This window comes from Symphalangus syndactylus, chromosome 7 (assembly GCF_028878055.3).
Source record: "Symphalangus syndactylus isolate Jambi chromosome 7, NHGRI_mSymSyn1-v2.1_pri, whole genome shotgun sequence".
NCBI lineage: Eukaryota > Metazoa > Chordata > Mammalia > Primates > Hylobatidae > Symphalangus > Symphalangus syndactylus.
The window spans coordinates 46,417,844-46,435,486 of NC_072429.2; the positions used below are offsets into that span (position 1 = coordinate 46,417,844).

The window sequence follows — 17,643 nt, forward strand, 5'->3', positions numbered from 1 at the left end:
TGGGCCACTGCACTCCAGCCTGGGTGATAGAGTGAGACCCTGTCTCAAAAAAATAAAATAAAATAATAAAAATAAAAAATAAAATACATAAAAAACAAATAGCTATACCTAAAATAAACAACAGAGTACTATTAAACAATGTAAATTATGAACTTGTGCCTAAACACCTTTGCAACTTCAATTTTTTAAATCTAAGAAATGCAAACAATCACTATGATTTCTTTTTTTAAGTCTGTAAATTTGGAATCCTTGAAACATCCCTGGAGTTTTTTTATTAATATGAATAGACACCAATTCCAAGAAAATGGACTTACACCATGGTATAACTTCCTTACTATGAGGGACAGAAAGATCATAGAGAGAATCTAAAGCAGCTCATTATATGTGAGTGATTTACCTCTTGCTACTTTTTTTGTCCACTTAAGGTGAGATTAGGCCATAGGAGCTCCAAACTGAACTGCAGCAATAGTTAATAACTTACCAACTGGACTAGTAGAAACTCGCTGGGAAGGTGGTCTGAAGCCAGGTGCCTTTGAGTTATCAGGGTGCATGTTTTCCAAGTGTCCAAGCACTGAGTTACCCAGGAATGCTGACTGAACAGTAAAAGAGGCATCTGTAGCAACTCGTGAGGACAGTGGACCATCTCCCCAGCCCTGGTTAGCTGGCACCTGACTACTATCAAAAAGACTGCTGAAGTGATTGAAAAGTGTGGCTGGGCCAAATGTAGGTGGCAAAGACTTATTTGCTGGGTTTATGTGCATCTGAGAACCATTCATAATGTTCACAGCTGAAGAAAGCTGCACTGCAGCTGGTGGGCCTTGAGGTGGTGTTAAAGTAACTGGATTTGTAACAAAAATAGACTGGGGATCCTGGTGAATAGTTGCATTTGGTACCATGGAGTAAAAAGAACCTCTGGGCTGCATTCGATGAGAAACTCGAGGTGCTGGTACAGCTAATGGAGGTAAATTACTGGTGTCCTGATTATCAGCAGCAACCATTCTGGGTGATGTCAAAGTCAATGGAGCAGGTTCTGAGTTAGATGCAAAAGGCATTGACATAGGACTTAAATCAGACACACTGGATGGCTGTGCTTCCTCTTGTGTGTTACTGGAAGTAGGAGTGGGACTGCTGGATGCGTGAGTTTCTGGAGCTCCCGGGGTGTTGCTGGCAGAGCTACTGCAACTGTTTGCAGTTGAAGATGGGGTACATAGGTTTGCCATGGGCTGGTCCTGTGTGGACACTTTCTCTTTGGTGGGTGGCACAGCAGAGAAAGACTCCATCTTTTGTGAAGAAAGCTGTGCTTGAGAAGTACTTGCAGGTAGAAATGTGGTGGGAGCTTGCCCACTAGTGATAGGTGCAGAGGAGACAGAAGGCAGGGAACTACAAGTGCTTGTCACAGAAGAAATCACTGTTGCTGGAGGACTCGTCTTAGGCACACAGGCAAACAACTGCTTTCTGACTGATGAAGGAGTCCGGGTATTAGTGACACACAGTTGCTGACTGGCAGCAACTACAGAAGAGACAGTGATAGGACAACTGGCAGTAGCTAGTCCAGCAGACTCTGAGGGTAAAACAGTCCCGTTCTGGTTAGGTAGACGGCTTGTGTTATTATGCTTTGGAGAGCTATTTGTGTTGCCAGGATTCACAGGTCTCACTGGGAATGGTCCCCATGTGTTAGGAGAAGGTGAGAAGGTTCCTCCGAACTGGGCCATGGGTAAGCGAGGATGCCGAATCTGTTGCATAGTTTGAGCAGCCAGTAGGGCAAAATGAGGGTGAGGATAAGCTAAGGGTAGAGAAACTGGGAAAGAAGAACGTACATTTGTTGGAACATTCTTATTAAGTTTATTAGTGGGCTGGAACGTAGATAACGTTGTTGCCTGTGAAGTTACAAGAGTTGGAGCACCCAAAGGAAATGCATTTTTACTGGAAGCTGCTGTGGTGCCTACTCCAGATGAGAAGTTAGCATGAATTGATTTGGTGCTGGCAGGTGTTCTGATATGATTTTTAGGAATCAAGTCTTCCAGTTCCTTAGCAGGATCTTGAATGAGTGCATTGATTAGCTGAACTGCATATCTTGTTGATTCTGTGCCACCCCTGGGGAAAAAAAAAAACAGAAACAAGACCAAAAACATTTAAAAAAAAAAAAAAAAACAGGTAATCTTAACCATCAAATAAAGTTCTTAATTATACCATACCTAACAAAGGTATGCTTCTTATAATTTCTACTCAGAACTAGCAGTATACATTTTGCACAATTACCTTATTGTGATCATTCTCTCGCCATTCTTATCTTTTTGTTTATCCACATCAATATGGGCACCAGTAACATCTTGTATTGCAGTGATGTTGCATCCTCCTCTTCCCATTATCCTGGACACCACTGAGGCTGGAACAGACAATTTCTTTGACCTATAAAATGAAGAATACACATGAGCTTATGAAATTAAATGTCTCTTTATTAAAAAAGATGTCTTAGTAAGTATGTTCATGGACATTTTGTAGAATAACATTTCTTAAATGCTAAAGAGGAAATTATTAAAAGTTTTTATTTTAGAAACTGATCTCTTGTAATAATGAATTGAATTTAGTAAAGTTAAAAATTACATTGCCTCTGCAGTTTCAGAGAACCTAATTTTAAAAATTACACTGCCATTCAAAACAAAAATTATATTTAAATCACTCACAATATAAGCATTTAAATCTGCCCAAAATATTACACATCAACTAAACTGCAATGACCCTGTTAAAATAATGAATACCATATTATTAAAATCCACACAGAATAACTATGCTAGCATATTCATTTTAAGCCAGTATCAACAGCTCATACTTAGCAATAAAAAATAAAGCCTCAGGTCAATGATGAGCTGACATGTATTCTGAATCTAAAGTTGATTATTAGTACTTTAGTTCTAGAATTACTGAGACACGAGAAAGAAAAAAAGCAAGAGAAAGCCTTTACATTTGAACTACATAAAAAGCAACTGAGGTTATCCAAAAGAGCCAAAATTTCTTATGTCATATAAAATATGCATGCAAAAATTTATATACTGCTTCTAATTTTGCTTTAGCATATTCTGGATTTAGTGTGGCAATGCAGTTTAAAATAATAACCACATTCAAATTATTCATTAATTAACTAGGTAGCCATCTCACATGAGAAAGGGAAAATATATGAAAGTTAAAAAGATGGAACTAATTCTATTTACCTTCGTACAACTTCTTTCCACCCCTCTTCTCTTTTCTGACCCCTTTTAGGGCTAGTGAGATTCAGCTTTATGTTTGGAGAGCTTAATGGCAATGACACTGTCTTGTAGCTGGTTGACAAGGAATTAGGATTCACTTCACCTTCAAGTCTAAGAAGAGACAAATAGCAAGTACAATAAAAGATAAGTTTTAAGATAGAAACTCAAGAGACTATTCCTTTATAGCCAGAGTTACGCTGAAATATTCGTATTAAACTTTGGCACATCAAATAATCAATGAGTCAGAAAAACAGAAATAGAGCAAAGAGCCCATCATTTATTTTAGTATTAAAATGGATTCAGATGCCAAAAATTAGACCATAACCAATAAAAATGACACAGTTAGATAAAATCAAAGCATGCAAATATTTTCAACTTCAGACTATGAATCCTATAAAAATTTCTAATAATCTCATTTCCTAACTAGCACATGATGAAGAGGACATGGGTGAATTTCAGTTTTGAATACTGAAGATAGATAATGTGGTAGACTTCAATTGTTTAACACAACTTGTACTTGGATAATATACTTCAAATTCTTGTGCCAGGCATGAAGAAGGAAAGGTGCAGGTAGAGTTAACAAATCAGAAAAATTTACCGTGTCTGAGTTTTGGAAGTAGCAGTACTTGTCTTTTCTTCTTGGGAATGAAGGAGCAGTGAGGGGTATTTAGAGGAATTCACATCCATCACAAAATTTAACTCTTGGCTTTTACCACCACTGCTACTCTCACTGTTGCAGTCTGTGCTGTCCAAGTTATCTGAATCACTATTCCCACCTGCACCACCACCTCTAGGTTCTCCATTTATTTTATTTTTATCTGCCTTTTGTTGGGCTAAAGACATATGTTGTTCTGGTAAAATTAAATGTGCTGTAGGAGGGGTTTCTTTTGTTTTGTTCTTCTTATTTTTCCGATTGGTGCTGGGAGTTGTCACCACATTGGCCCTTTTTTTCCCAAACACATTTGTGAATGTTGCAGATGTTGCAGAGATTCCAATCGTGGTGGTGGTGGTTGCACTAGGAGGTTCTATGGGAACTTCTTGCTCCACTGAAATTGTTAAAAAGAATAAAAATCATACTGAGTCACAGATCTCAAAACAAATTCTGACAGAATATATTTGATAATTCATAATAATTCAGTCTTTTACATCATATTTTCCTTTCACCAGTATTCACTAAGAAATAAAGAAATCTTTTTTTTTTTTTTTGAGACAGAGTCTTGCTCTGTCGCCCAGGCTGGAATGCAGTGGTGCGATATTGGCTCACTGCAACCTCTGCCTCCCAGGTAGCTGGGACTACAGGCGTGCGCCACCATGCCCGGCTAATTTTTGTACTTTTAGTAGAGACAGGGTTTCACCATGTTGGCCAGGCTGGTCTCAAACTCCTGACCTCATGATCCACCCACCTCGGCCTCCCAAAGTGCTGGGATTACAGGTGTGAGCCACTGCGCCCAGCTGAAATAAAGAAATTGTTTACTGGGGCCAGGTTCAGTGGCTCATGCCTGTAATTCCAGCACTGTGGGAGGCCAAGGCAGGTGGATCGATTACTTGAGCTCAGGAGTTCAAGACCAGCCTGTGCAACACGGCGAAATCTTGTCTCTACAAAAAACACAAAAATTAGCTGGGGATGGTGGTGCATACCTGTGGTCCCCGCTACTTGGGAGGCTGGGGTGGGAGGATCACCTGAACCTGGGGGGCAGAGGTTGCAGTGAGCCAAGATTGCACCACTGCACTCCAGCCTGGGTGGCAGAGGGAGACCTCATCTCAAAAAAACACACACAAAAAATCTTTACTCTTGTTAGCCTAATAAATATTTACTATTATTTGTTGTTAGAACAAATATAAAATATATTTTCTTGTCTAAGGTGGTATAGGACACACATACTAGCAATATTCTTAATATTCTTTTTTTTTTTTTTTTTTATGAGACAGAGTTTTTTGCTCCTGTCACCCAGGCTGGAATGCAATGGCGTGAACTCGGCTCACCACCTCCGCCTCCCAGGTTCAAGCAATTCTCCTGCCTCAGCCTCTTGAGTAGCTGGGATTATAAGCATGTGCCACCACGCCTGCAATCCCAGGATAATTTTGTATTTTTTTTTTTTTTTAAGTAGAGACGGGTTTCACCATATTGGTCAGGCTGGTCTCAAACTCCTGACCTCGTGATCCGCTCTCGGCCTCCCAAAGTGCTGGGATTACAGGTGTGAGCCATCGCACCCAGCCCAATATTCTTAATATTCTTAATTCTAGTCTCATGAACCCAAATCATAATATAGTTTGAATTTAGGACATTTTTCAAATAGTATTTTAGAATTAGAATTCAAGTAGAACAAAATTATTTGCCTATTACAAGCACTGCCAGACAGTACAATAAATAACTCTTTGAAAGTACTAAACCCATCTCTACTGACATTTCAGGCCTCTATATCCTTGAGCCTGAATCTCAGCTAAAAATAAACTGAGAAACTGTACTTCTAATCAGGAGAGGAAGAGTTAGAGAAGAATCTCAAAAAAAAGGTGGCAAATCTCTTACTGTATTGCTTTTAGTATATATGCAGTATTTTACAAGGTGACTTAAATTACAACTGAATTTATTCAAATTATGTGCTTGTTTTCCCTCTTGTTTCTCTGCATTAATTTACAATGCAAAACACTTAGAAATATTTACTATAAAAGTCATTGTCCATTTCAGATTGATAAAGTAATCAAATGTTTAACTAGAGTTAACTAGAGCAAAGAGCACTCAAAATGAAGTTGATAGACAAAGGAGAATTTTATCGTTAATTCAGATGGTTTGTTTCTCACCATCTTCATCATTCTCCTCTTCATCTTCATCCTCTGGTAGTTCTGAATTCTCCTTAGGTTTGTTTTCTTCATCTTCTTCCTGTTTCCTTTTCTGTTCCTCTTTTTTCTTTTTTCTCTTTTCTTTTCTTTTTTCTCTTTTAGCAGCAAGAGCCTGCTTTCTGCTCTCTTCTCTTGACTGGAAATAAAGCAGGTATATAATTTTACCAATAAGGCAGTAATGTAAAATAAAGAATGAAATGATATTTTTGTTTATGATACACAGGGATTTCCATGGATGTTACTCTCAAAACACATTTATAAATGCCAACAAGAAAAAATAAACTGGACACCATCAAAATAAAAACTTTTGTACTTCAAAGGAATCATCAAGAAAGTAAAAAATCAGCTGGGCGTGGTGGCTCACACCTATAATCCCAGCACTTTGAGAGGCCAAGGTTGGTGGATCACCTGAGGTCAGGAGTTCGAGACTAATGTAGCCAACATGGCGAAACCCCATCTCTACTAAAAATACAAAAATTAGCTGGGTGTGGTGGCACGGACTTGTAGTCTCAGCTACTCGAGAGGCTGAGGCAGGACAATCACTTGAACCTGGGAGGCAGAGGTTGCAATGAGCTGAGATCATGGCACCACACTCCAGCCTGGGCGACAGAGTGAGACTGTCTCAAAAAAAAAAAAAAAGTAAAAAGTCAACCTATAAAATGGGAAAAATATTTTTGCAAATCATACAACTGGTAAGGGACTTGTATCTATAACACATAAAAAAAATCTTACAACTCACAAATGAAAAGTCCATTTAAAAAACAGATTATGAAAACATCAAGTTATATGCAGGCTGGGCATGGCGGCTCACGCCTGTAATACAAGCACTTTGAGAGACTGAGGAGGAAAGACTGCTTGAGCCCAGGAGTTTGAGACCAGCCTGGGCAATATAGCAAGATCCCATCTCTGTAAAAAAATAAGAAAATTAGCCAGGCATGGTGACCTATGCCTGTAGTCGCAGCTACTTGGGAGGCAGGAGGATTGCAGGTGCCCAGGAGTTTGAGGCTCTAGTGAGCTATAATCATGCCACTAGACTCAGCCTGGGCAACAGAGTAAGACCCTGTCTCTTAAAAAAAAAAAAGAAATGAAAAAAGAAAAAAATTAATTTAAAAAAAACCAAGTTATACATTTTAAATATACACAAATTTTTATTTGTCAAATATACCTCAATAAAGCTATTTTTTTTTGAGACGGAGTCTTGCTCTGTCGCCCAGGCTGGAGTGCAGTGGCATGATCTCGGCTCACTGCAAGCTCCGCCTCCCGAGTTCACGCCATTCTCCTGCCTCAGCCTCCCAAGTAGCTGGGACTACAGGCGCCCGCCACCATGCCCGGCTAATTTTTTGTATTTTTTAGTAGAGACGGGGTTTCACCGTGTTAGCCAGGATGGTCTCGATCTCCTGACCTTGTGATCCACCCGCCTTGGCCTCCCAAAGTGCTGGGATTACAGGCATGAGCCACCGCGCCCAGCCAAGCTATTTTTTAAAAATAGAAAAAGGATCTGAATAGACATTTCTCCAAAGAAAATATACAAATGACCAATAAGCACAGAGAAAGATAGATGTTCAATATCATTAGCCATCAGGGAAAATCAAATCCAAGTCACAAGATATCCACTTCACACCCACTAGGATGGCTACAATCAAAAAGACAGATAATAATATTGGTGAGGATGTGGAGAAATTGAAACCTTCATACACTGAAGGTAGGAATGTAAAATGGTACAACCACTTTGGAAAATAATCTGGCACTCCTTCAAATAGTTAAACACAGAACTAGCATATGATTCAGTAATTCCATCCATAGGTACATGCTCCAGAGAAATAAAAACATTTTCATACAAAAACTGTATACTTATTTATAATTGCATTATTAAAAGAAAAAACGTCATGATCAAGTAGAGTTATTCTAGGAATGCAAGAGACAGCTTAACATGAAAATATTTTGTGATAATTAAAGAGAAAAAGTATGATTATTGAGAGATGCTAAAATTTTGATAGCAAATTTTAGTTTAAAAAAACGTAGTAAGCTAAAGAGAGAAGAAAAGGTTGCTTACAATCATTGAGCATTTATAATTGGCAAGAAGTGGAAGCAAACCAATGACCATTAACTGATAAGCAGATAAACAAAATGTGGTCTATCTACAGAATAGAATTGTTTTTGTATTTGGCAATAAAAAGAAATAAAGTACTGATTTCGGCTATAACATGGATGAATTTTGGAAACATTTCACTGACTAAGCCAGTCACAAAAGACCAAATATTGTATGATTCCGTTTATGTGAAAAGTCCATAATTGACAAATCTATAGAGACAGAAAGTAGATCAGTACTTACCTAGGACACAGGGATTGCAGCGGGGGAATGGGAATATGATAGCTATGGAGTACGGGGTTTCTTTTTATGATAATCATAATGTTCCAAAATTGTGCTGATAAATGTACAATTCTGTGAATATACTAAACACCACTGAATTACATAACTTTACTTATTTTATTTTGAGACAGAGTCTCGCTCTGTCGCCCAGGCTGAAGTGCAGTGGCACGATGTTGGCTTACTGCAGCCTCTGCCTGTCGGGTTCCTGCAATTCTCCTGCCTCAGCCTCCCAGGTAGCTGGGATTACAGGTGTGTGCCACCATGCCTGACCAATTTTTGTACTTTTAGTAGAGAAGGGGTTTTACCATGTTAGCCAGGCTGGTCTCGAACTCCTGACCTCAGGTGATCTGCCCACTTCAGCCTCCCAAAGTGCTAGGATTACAGGCATGAGCCACTGTGCCCAACTGTGAATTACGTAACTTTACATGGGTAAATTGTATGGTTTGTGGAGTGAATTTCACTAATGCTATTTAAAAAAAAATTTATGTGGCATCTATTTATGTGCCTAAAATGCAGCTATCATGATCTTTACAAAAGTCTGATAAATTTCACTGTAAAAATCCTGACAAGAAGCTATTACAAAAATGATTTTTTCCTATTTATAGAATTTATTTTATTTTTTTAAGTAGAGACAGGGTCCCACTATGTTGCCCAGGCTGGTCTTGAACTGCTGGTCTCAAGTGATCCTCCTGCCTCAGCCTCCCAAAGTGCTGGGATTACAGGCATGAGCCACCACACATGCCCAGCCTGTATTTCTTTTTCTGCGAATTGCCTATTTACATGATCATTTTTTATTATGGATAAGTTATCTTTTTTTCTCCTCAATGATTGTAAGCAACCTTTTCTTCTCTGTTTAGCTTACTAAGTTTTTTTAAGCCAAAATTTGCTGTCAAAATTTTAGCATCTCTCAATAATCATACTTTTTCTCTTCCTTTAATTATCAACAAAATATTTTTATGTTAAGCTATCTCTTGCATTCCTAGAATAACTCTACTTGATCATGATGTTTTTTCTTTTAATATAATTTCCAAACTCAGTATCAACACTCTCATTTTCCAGGTAAGCAGACTGAGCCTCAGAAAGGCAATGTTTTAGTTTGTTTGTTTTAATTTTTCCATTATAGCACACATCCTAGGATACTAGATAGTCTTTAATTGGGAATCTAATAAACCACTTGTAACCCAGATCTTATGATAAATAAATGATTTCCAATGCTTTACTAAATTTCTTCGCAGACCAATGTTAAAACCACTTAGGCAGTAATGATGTTATTTGGTAAAATGGGATCTTTTTTTTTTTTTTTGAGACAGAATCTAGCTCTGTCACCCAGGCTAGAGTGTAGTGGCATGATCTTGGCTCACTGCAACTTCTGCCTCCCGGGTTCAAACAATTCTCCTGCCTCAGCCTCCTAAGTAGCTGGGGCTACAGGCATGCGCTACCACGCCCGGCTAATATTTGTATTTTTAGCAGAGATGGGATTTCTCCCTGTTGGCCAGGCTGGTCTCAAACTTCTAACCTCAGGTGATCCGCCCGCCTCGGCTTCCCAAAGTGCTGGGATTACAGGCGTGAGCTACTGAGCCCAGACAGGACCTTTTTTTTTTTTTTTTGAGACAGGGTCTTGCTCTGTCACCCAGGCTGGAGTGCAGTGACATAATCATAGCTCATTGCAGCCGCAACCTCCCAGGCCCAAGAGATCCTCTCGCCTCAGCCTCCTGAGTAGCTGGGACTACAGGTGTGCACCACCATGCCCGGTGAATTTTTTAAACTTTTAGTAGAGGCAAGGTCTCACTATGTTGTCCAGCCTGGTCTCAAACTCCTGAGCTCAAGCCATCCTCTCACCTAGGCCTCCCAAAATGCTGGGATTACAGGTGTGAGCTACCACACCCAGCCATAAATTGGGATCTTGCTCAAAATCTAGTCCTTCCCTTATATTTGGGCTCAAAATATATTTTTTTGAATGACAGGTCAGAATAAAAAAATTGATGGTGGTTCAAGAATCTATTACCTATTTCCTTTGAATCATATATTGTTAAGAATATTGGTCATACAGGTGACAAGTTTATTCTAGCAGATTTTCGTCTGAGATGGGGTCTCACTCTGTCACCCAGGCTAGAGTGCAGTGGCACAATCACAGGTCATTGCAATCTCTGCCTCTGCCTCCTGGGCTCAGGCCATCCTCCCACCTCACCCTCCCAAGTTGCTGGGACTACAGGCACCTGCCACCATGCCTGGTTAACTTTTTGTTTTTTTGTAGAGATGGGGTTTTGCCATGTTGCCCAGGCTGGTCTCAAACTCAGGAGCTCAAGTAGTCCACCCTCCTCAGCCTCCTAAAGTGCTGGGATTACAGGCATGAGCCATGACATCTGGCAATTCCTTTTTTTTTTTTTTTTTTTTTAAATAGAGACAGAGACTCGATCTGTTGCCTAGGCTGGACTGCAGTGTGTAATTATGGCTCACTGGAGCCTCGACCTCCTGGACTCAAGTAATCCTTCCACTTTGGCCTCCTGAATAGCTAGGATTGCAGGCATTTACCACCATGCCCAACTGTTTTTTTAAAATTTTTTTTGTAGAGACGGGGTCTCACCCTGTCACCCAGGCTAGAGTGCAGTGGCACAATCACAGCTCATTGCAACCTCTGCCTCCTGGGCTCAGGCCATCCTCTCTATGTTGACCAAACTGATCTCGAACTCCTGGGCTCAGACTCCCAAAGTGCTGGGATTACAGGTGTGAGCCACCATGCCCACCCTCAATCATTTCTTTTTTCTTTTTTTTTGAGAAACAGTCTTGCTCTGTCAGCCAGGCTGGAGTGCAGTGGCACGATCTCAATTCACTGCAACCTCTGCCTCCCGGGCTCAAGCAATTCTCCTGCCTCAGCCTCCCAAGTAGCTGGGATTACAGGGGTGTGCCACCATGCCCGGCTAATTTTTGTATTTTTAGTAGAGACGGGGTTTCACCTTGTTGGCAAGGCTGGGCTTGAACTCCTGACCTCAGGTAATCCACCCGCCTCGGCCTCCCAAAGTGCTGGGATTATAGGCGTGAGCCACCATGCCCAGCCCCCACCCTCAATAATTTCTAAAAAGGAAAATTATTTTTCCCACTCACCTTTTCCAGATCAAGTTCCTTTAAAAGAATACTCGCATTCTTATTTGCTTCTGCGGCTTGCTGGTCTTTAGCCTTCACAATGGTTTCAACACATTGATGACATTTTTTCAACAGTTCCTATAGCAGGAAATAGAATTATGTAAATATATAATGAAACATAATATAAAGAGGCCAAATAAAACTTAAGCTGATGAGCACATTAAAGTCCAGAGGTTAAAGCTCAAACTGAAAAGTCACTAAACCAAATTAAGTTATCCTTTGAGTCCAGTCATGTATCGATCTTTCACAAAAATAAGACACCATTTCCCTAAAAACCTGCATGTCCTTAGGAAGCCTTCTCATTAGGCTAATGGTTTAGTACCTTAGTGTAGTCACTGTGACTATGGTCCACAGTAGAAATCTCAAAATAGTTTATCAAAAGTATTATACCCCTCTATTTTGCAAATGGAGAAACAGAAGCATAAAGAGATCAGGTGACCAACCTTTCAGAATATAAAAAGAACAAGTTCCTAACTGCACACTTTGGCATATCATTCCACAAAGAACAAAAATGTGCTTCAGTAGCATATTCAACTTACCTTATCTGTAATTGTTGCTATGTATCTCATGCATTCTATATCAGAAGGGAACTGATTTACTTCCTTTACCAAATATTGAACAACTTTTACGTGACCCTGTAAGAAGTACAACAATCTTAGACAAGGTAGCCTGAAAAGAAAAATTATTATTCTTAAGAATAAAAATAAAAGAAAGTAAAACAAAAGAATTACAAAGGAATCCCTTGATTTTGCATATATGCCTACCAATTTAAGAATAAAAAGGCAAATACTTCCAAATAGAATACTAAGCTTAAAATTAAAATTATAAAAATAAGATCAGCGTTCAGCTTATAAAAAGAAAAGCATAAAAACAAGAATGTATGCTCAGGAATGGACGGTGGACTAGACGACATTTCTCCTGAATTTAATCCCACTGAAAGTAGAAAAAGCTTTTGTAGAAAAACAGTATCTCCTAGAATAAATCTATTAAACAAACATTGGTGACGTAAAATGAACCTCAGTGTAAAAGGGAAATGAGTCCTAAAATAAATAATTTTTTTTAAATTTCAAAGTCTTACTTTGCCTCTACTTCACTAACTAAACAAGGTGGACTATCACAACTTTCTGAGCCTTAGGACTTGAATCTAAATAAAATACTTTCTAAATGCCATTATCAAGGGTTGAAAGATCTGTAATCAATTCTAAGCATATCTTTTTTTTTTTTTTTGAGATGGGAGTCTCGCTGTTGTTGCCCGGGCTGGAGTGCCATGGCGCGCTCTTGTCTCACTGCAACCTCCGCCTCCTGAGTTCTAGCAACTCTCCTGCCTCAGCCTCCGGAGTAGCTGAGATTACAGGCGCCCACCACCAAGCCTGGCTAATTTTTGTATCTTTAGTAGAGACGGGGATTTACCATGTTGGCCAGGCTAGTCTTGAACTCCTGACCTCAGGTGATCCACCTGACTCGGCCTCCCAAAGTGCTGGGATTATGGGCGTGAGCCACTGCACCTGGCCAGCATATCTATTTTAATGTAACCAAGCTTGCATAGCTTCCCTTCCTACTAAGGTTCTAAAACATCCTTAAGAATTAGTGTGATGGAGATACAAATCAGACAGATGCTTGCCTCTGGGGCAGGGAAGTGACTAAAAGTGGGCAAGAGGGAACTTTCTAGGGTTACAGAAATAATTTATATATTTATGAGGTATGGGTTACATGTATGTATACATTTATCAAAACTAAACCACATACCTTAAGATTCATACATTTCACTATATGTAAATTGCACTGTGCTAAACAACTGGGTATATAAACAGTGCCGAAAAAGATGGTCATGACTCTTGTCCTCATGGACCTACCAATCTAGTTGGCGAGACAGGCATTAAAATGGTAAGTACATGTTTGAAGATATAATTACAAATTGGGATAAGGAAAATCAAAACTCAACTATAAAAGAGAAACAGAGGGACCTTTTTCAGATTTGGTGTTAGGGAAATACTCTTTGAGAAGTGACATGTAAAATTGGAGCTAACAGACGAGTAGAGAGGTGAACTAGGTGAACAGCAAGGGAAAACATTTCAGGAAAAGAAAACCAGTGAGCAAAGGCCCTGAGACAGTTGAAAATTTAGTGCATTCCAGGCCAGTAACTAGAAAACTTAGTGAGCAAAAGGGGATAGTAGCATAAATGATTTGTCTGGGGAAGGTGACATGAAGCTTATTATGCAGGTCTTTACAGGCCCTAATAAGTAGTTTATAGTTTGGGAAGCTATACCAATGGGAAGGCTTTTAAAAATATAGCAGATAAGTGAACTTTAATATATATGAAAGGCTGGGCATGAACTTTAATATATATGAGAGGCATGGCTCACACCCATATCTCAGCACTTTGGCAGGCAGAGGTGGGAGAATCGCTGAGCACAGGAGTTTGAGACCAGCCTGGGCAACATAGCAAGACCTCGTCTCTACAAAAAATAAAAATAAAAAAAATCTGAGCATGGTAGTGTACACCTGTGGTCCCAGCTACTCAGGAGGCTGAGGCGGGAGGATCACTCGAGCCTGGGAGGTTGAGGCTATAGTGAGCTATGATCATGCCACTGCACTCCAGCCTGGTTGATAGACTGAGACTCTGTTTCATACACACACACACGCACACAGAAGATGCAGTAAGTTTTTATGAAAGTCTACTCCTTTTTGTTCCTCTTTAGGCAGAAAAAAAATCCATCTGCATATGATAGTTTTTCTTAAATCTTCTATTTTATGAACAATATATCACAAATAGTCAAGACACCAAGTGATTTAACAACCAAGTTGCTTATAGTGAACTACCACATAGCTCTTAGATTTGGCCACAAAAGAATGGAAAGATAAGGTCGGGAGCCTGTAATCCCAGCACTTTGGGAGGCCGAGGTGGGCAGATCACAAAGTCAGGAGTTCAAGACCAGCCTGACCAACGTGGTGACACCCTATCTCTACTAAAAATACAAAAATTAGCCGGGCGTGGTGATACACACCTGTAATCCCAGCTACTCAGGAGGACGAGGCAGGAGAATCACTTGAACCTGGGAGGCAGAGGTTGCAGTGAGCCGCGATCATGCCACTGCACTCTAGCCTATGTGACAGAGTAAGATTCTGTCTCAAAAAAAAAAAAGAATGGAAAGACAGCAGTGATTTTCCTATGGAAATATACTCAATTATCCAAGATAAACTTATCTTTATCACACGGTTTTAACTTAGAATTGGCTTAAAATTGACCTTTCTTCCCCCATATCAAATTACCTTGCGAAATGCTGACATAAGAGGCGTGATTTTCCGGTTATCTGCTGCATCCACATCAGCACCTGCTTGCACTAGCAACTGCACAACATCAAAATGACCTCCATTGGATGCCAGCCAAAGTGGCGTATTTCCCTTTTTGTTACGAACATCAATGTGGGCTCCCCTGTAAACAAGGCATATTAATACAGTTTGTTTCCTGTAAGAAGAGGCTGGCTTTTTCTAGTTTTCTCTATCTTCTTCTTTTACAAAATAACTTGCAAATAATCTTTTCTTAACAACGTCAATAAAGTAAAACAATGTTATTAACTTTAAAAGCTCTGAAAAGTGAAAATGACCATGAGAAGTTCTACCTATAATAGAAAAGTACTCACCTATGAATCAGGAGTTCACAAAATTTGTAGTGACCTTTGTCTGCTGCTATTGTTAAAGCAGTATCTCTTGAGGAAGGCACAGGGGGAGCATTAACATCTGCTCCTTTATCAAGAAGAACTCTTCCAACCTCTGCATACCCTCCAGAAGCTGCTTCCATCAAGGGGGTAAGACCAGTCTGTTTAAACCAATAAATTATGAAACTAAGTTACATAATTTCTTTTTTTAACTATTCCATAAACCAAAACTAAGCTACATAATTTCTTTAAAAAACTGAAGCAATTAACTTTTAAGACAATTCTAGTTCCGATTAGCTCTCATAAAAGAGCTAAGCAATATTCTGCCTTGAATTTTACTAAACAGCAGTAGAAATTGTTAGATTCAGATGTGCTAGAATGAACTTAAAACATGTTATCTCATGCTAAAAAAAATTCTGTAACTTCTATACTTTTATGAATTTACTCAGATAATTTCTTTGCACAATGAATAGAGATATTAAAAATAAGTAGATTAAAATCACTTTATAAATTTTTTGCATATGTGCCTTTGGTACATTAGTCCCCAACATATTTTCAAAGGACATTTCCTACCGGTACTATCCAAAATAACACAGATTTTTCTAGGACTTTTAATGGATAAGTGGCAAACAATGAATACTTGTAACAGAAAAAGACAAATTGAATGACTTTCAATTTGGAAAGACTCATTTCTCTTTGTGTGGTAAAAAGCCACGGAAAAACTACACTTCCTCATTACTTAGATTAAAAGAATGTAAATGTTGCACTAAACTTTAAGAAGTAAAAGGAATTTCAGGGAAAAAGTACGAGATTTCCAGTCAAATCTTTCCAATTTCAAATGAGCACTAGATTCACTGTTGACTAATTATTAAAAATTCTACCCAACCTACGTCTTTCCACAGTTCTAAGAACCTTGCAGTTCTAAGCAAAGAAATTCAAGCCAATGACATACTAACTCCTATTTTCTTTTCTCTGTGTGTGTTTCCCGCATCTATGGAGATTATCTTATGACTTTTCTCCTTTATTCTTTCTTTTTTGTGGGGGTAGGGGGTGGGACGGAGTTTCTCTCTTGTTGCCCAGGCTGGAGTGCAATGGCGTGATCTCTGCTCAGTGCAACCTCCACCTCCCAAGTTCAGGTGATTCTTCTGCCTCAGCCTCCTGAGTAGCTGGGATTAAAGGCACCTGCCACCACGCCCAGCTAAGTTTTTGTGTTTTTAGTAGAGACGGGGTTTCACCATATTGGTCAGGCTGGTCTCGAACTCCTGACCTCATGTGATTCACCTGCCTAGGCCTCCCAAAGTCCTGGGATTACAGGTGTGAGCCACCGCGCTCGGCCTCCACTAACTCCTATTTTCTTAATACCCAGTAGTCATGAAAATGTCAAAATCTGCCATGGTCAAATTAGATGTTAGCTGCCCTAATTTTATAACTTATGAACTAAATTTTTGCTTGGGATTTTTACAATGATAAGCACATGCCTCATTAAAGGAGTTCTTTAAAAGTCTACAGTATAAGAGTTAATACAAAATAATCTTACTACATTCAAAAGTTGTAAGCTGTAGTATTAACAGAAAGCTACTCAAGGCTGAGGTTGAGAAAAGCACTAATTCTGTTTTCTTCATTGTCCTTAATAAAAGTCACGATGGTGACAGTATGTCACTCACTACTATACAGCATAATCCCTCAATTCTGCATTGGTATCAGTTTTAATTTATGATAATTGAAAATATTACATTCAATTTGTGTTAAAATGCCATGTTCTTTCTACAGAAATGTATCTGAAATAGTTGACAAGTAAAAAATGCTTACCTTTGCCCTATGTTCAACATTGGCTTTTCGGTCCAGAAGCAAACTCACTACTTCTGCTCGGCCCTGGAAACAGGCCAGGGTGAGAGCCGTGTTCCGATTGGTCTCTATCTGCGCATTAATGTCTGAACCCATATCAAGCAGCAATTTTACTGCAGGAACATGTCCATTCATTGCAGCCAACATCAGGGGAGAAATACCTAGTTTACTCCCAGTCCTAAAGGGGGAAACGTGCTTAGAAAATTAAAATAATATGTTGCCTATTATTTTAGAAAAGCATTAAAGATGAAAAGGTTTCACTAAAAAGAGAGGTTTCTAACATCAATGAATAGATTTTACTTGTTTCGACCAATAATAAAGAATAAGAAAATGTCACAATTTAAAACATAATTTCCGGCCGGGCGTGGCGGCTCATGCCTGTAATCCCAGCACTTTGGGAGGCCAAGGCGGGCAGATCACCTGAGGTCGGGAGTTTGAGACCAGCCTGACCAACATGGAGAAACCCCATCTCTACTAAAAATACAAAATTAGCTGGGTGTGGTGGTGCATGCCTGTAATTCCAGCTACCTGGGAGGCTGAGGCAGAA

General features: G+C 39.4%; 1 protein-coding gene and 1 non-coding gene across 6 annotated transcripts in view; one reads left to right on the forward strand and one right to left on the reverse strand.

Moving 5' to 3' along the window:
- The window catches only part of ANKHD1 (ankyrin repeat and KH domain containing 1), a 140,279-nt gene that overhangs the window by 9,529 nt on the left and 113,107 nt on the right, over nucleotides 1-17,643 (reverse strand). For all 5 annotated transcript variants that reach the window (XM_055285997.2, XM_063642731.1, XM_063642730.1 and 2 more), the window contains 10 exons: nucleotides 17,061-17,274; nucleotides 15,237-15,412; nucleotides 14,866-15,028; nucleotides 12,135-12,230; nucleotides 11,557-11,673; nucleotides 6,045-6,219; nucleotides 3,844-4,291; nucleotides 3,210-3,356; nucleotides 2,260-2,409; nucleotides 482-2,094 (listed from right to left, as the gene is read on the reverse strand). In XM_055285997.2, coding sequence (XP_055141972.1) covers nucleotides 482-2,094; nucleotides 2,260-2,409; nucleotides 3,210-3,356; nucleotides 3,844-4,291; nucleotides 6,045-6,219; nucleotides 11,557-11,673; nucleotides 12,135-12,230; nucleotides 14,866-15,028; nucleotides 15,237-15,412; nucleotides 17,061-17,274 — 3,299 coding nt within the window. The remainder of the gene's footprint in view (nucleotides 1-481; nucleotides 2,095-2,259; nucleotides 2,410-3,209; nucleotides 3,357-3,843; nucleotides 4,292-6,044; nucleotides 6,220-11,556; nucleotides 11,674-12,134; nucleotides 12,231-14,865; nucleotides 15,029-15,236; nucleotides 15,413-17,060; nucleotides 17,275-17,643) is intronic.
- Nucleotides 2,855-2,931, forward strand: LOC129487075 (small nucleolar RNA SNORD45). Its single transcript, XR_008659201.1, has one exon. It is a non-coding gene; the product is annotated as a small nucleolar RNA SNORD45 (small nucleolar RNA).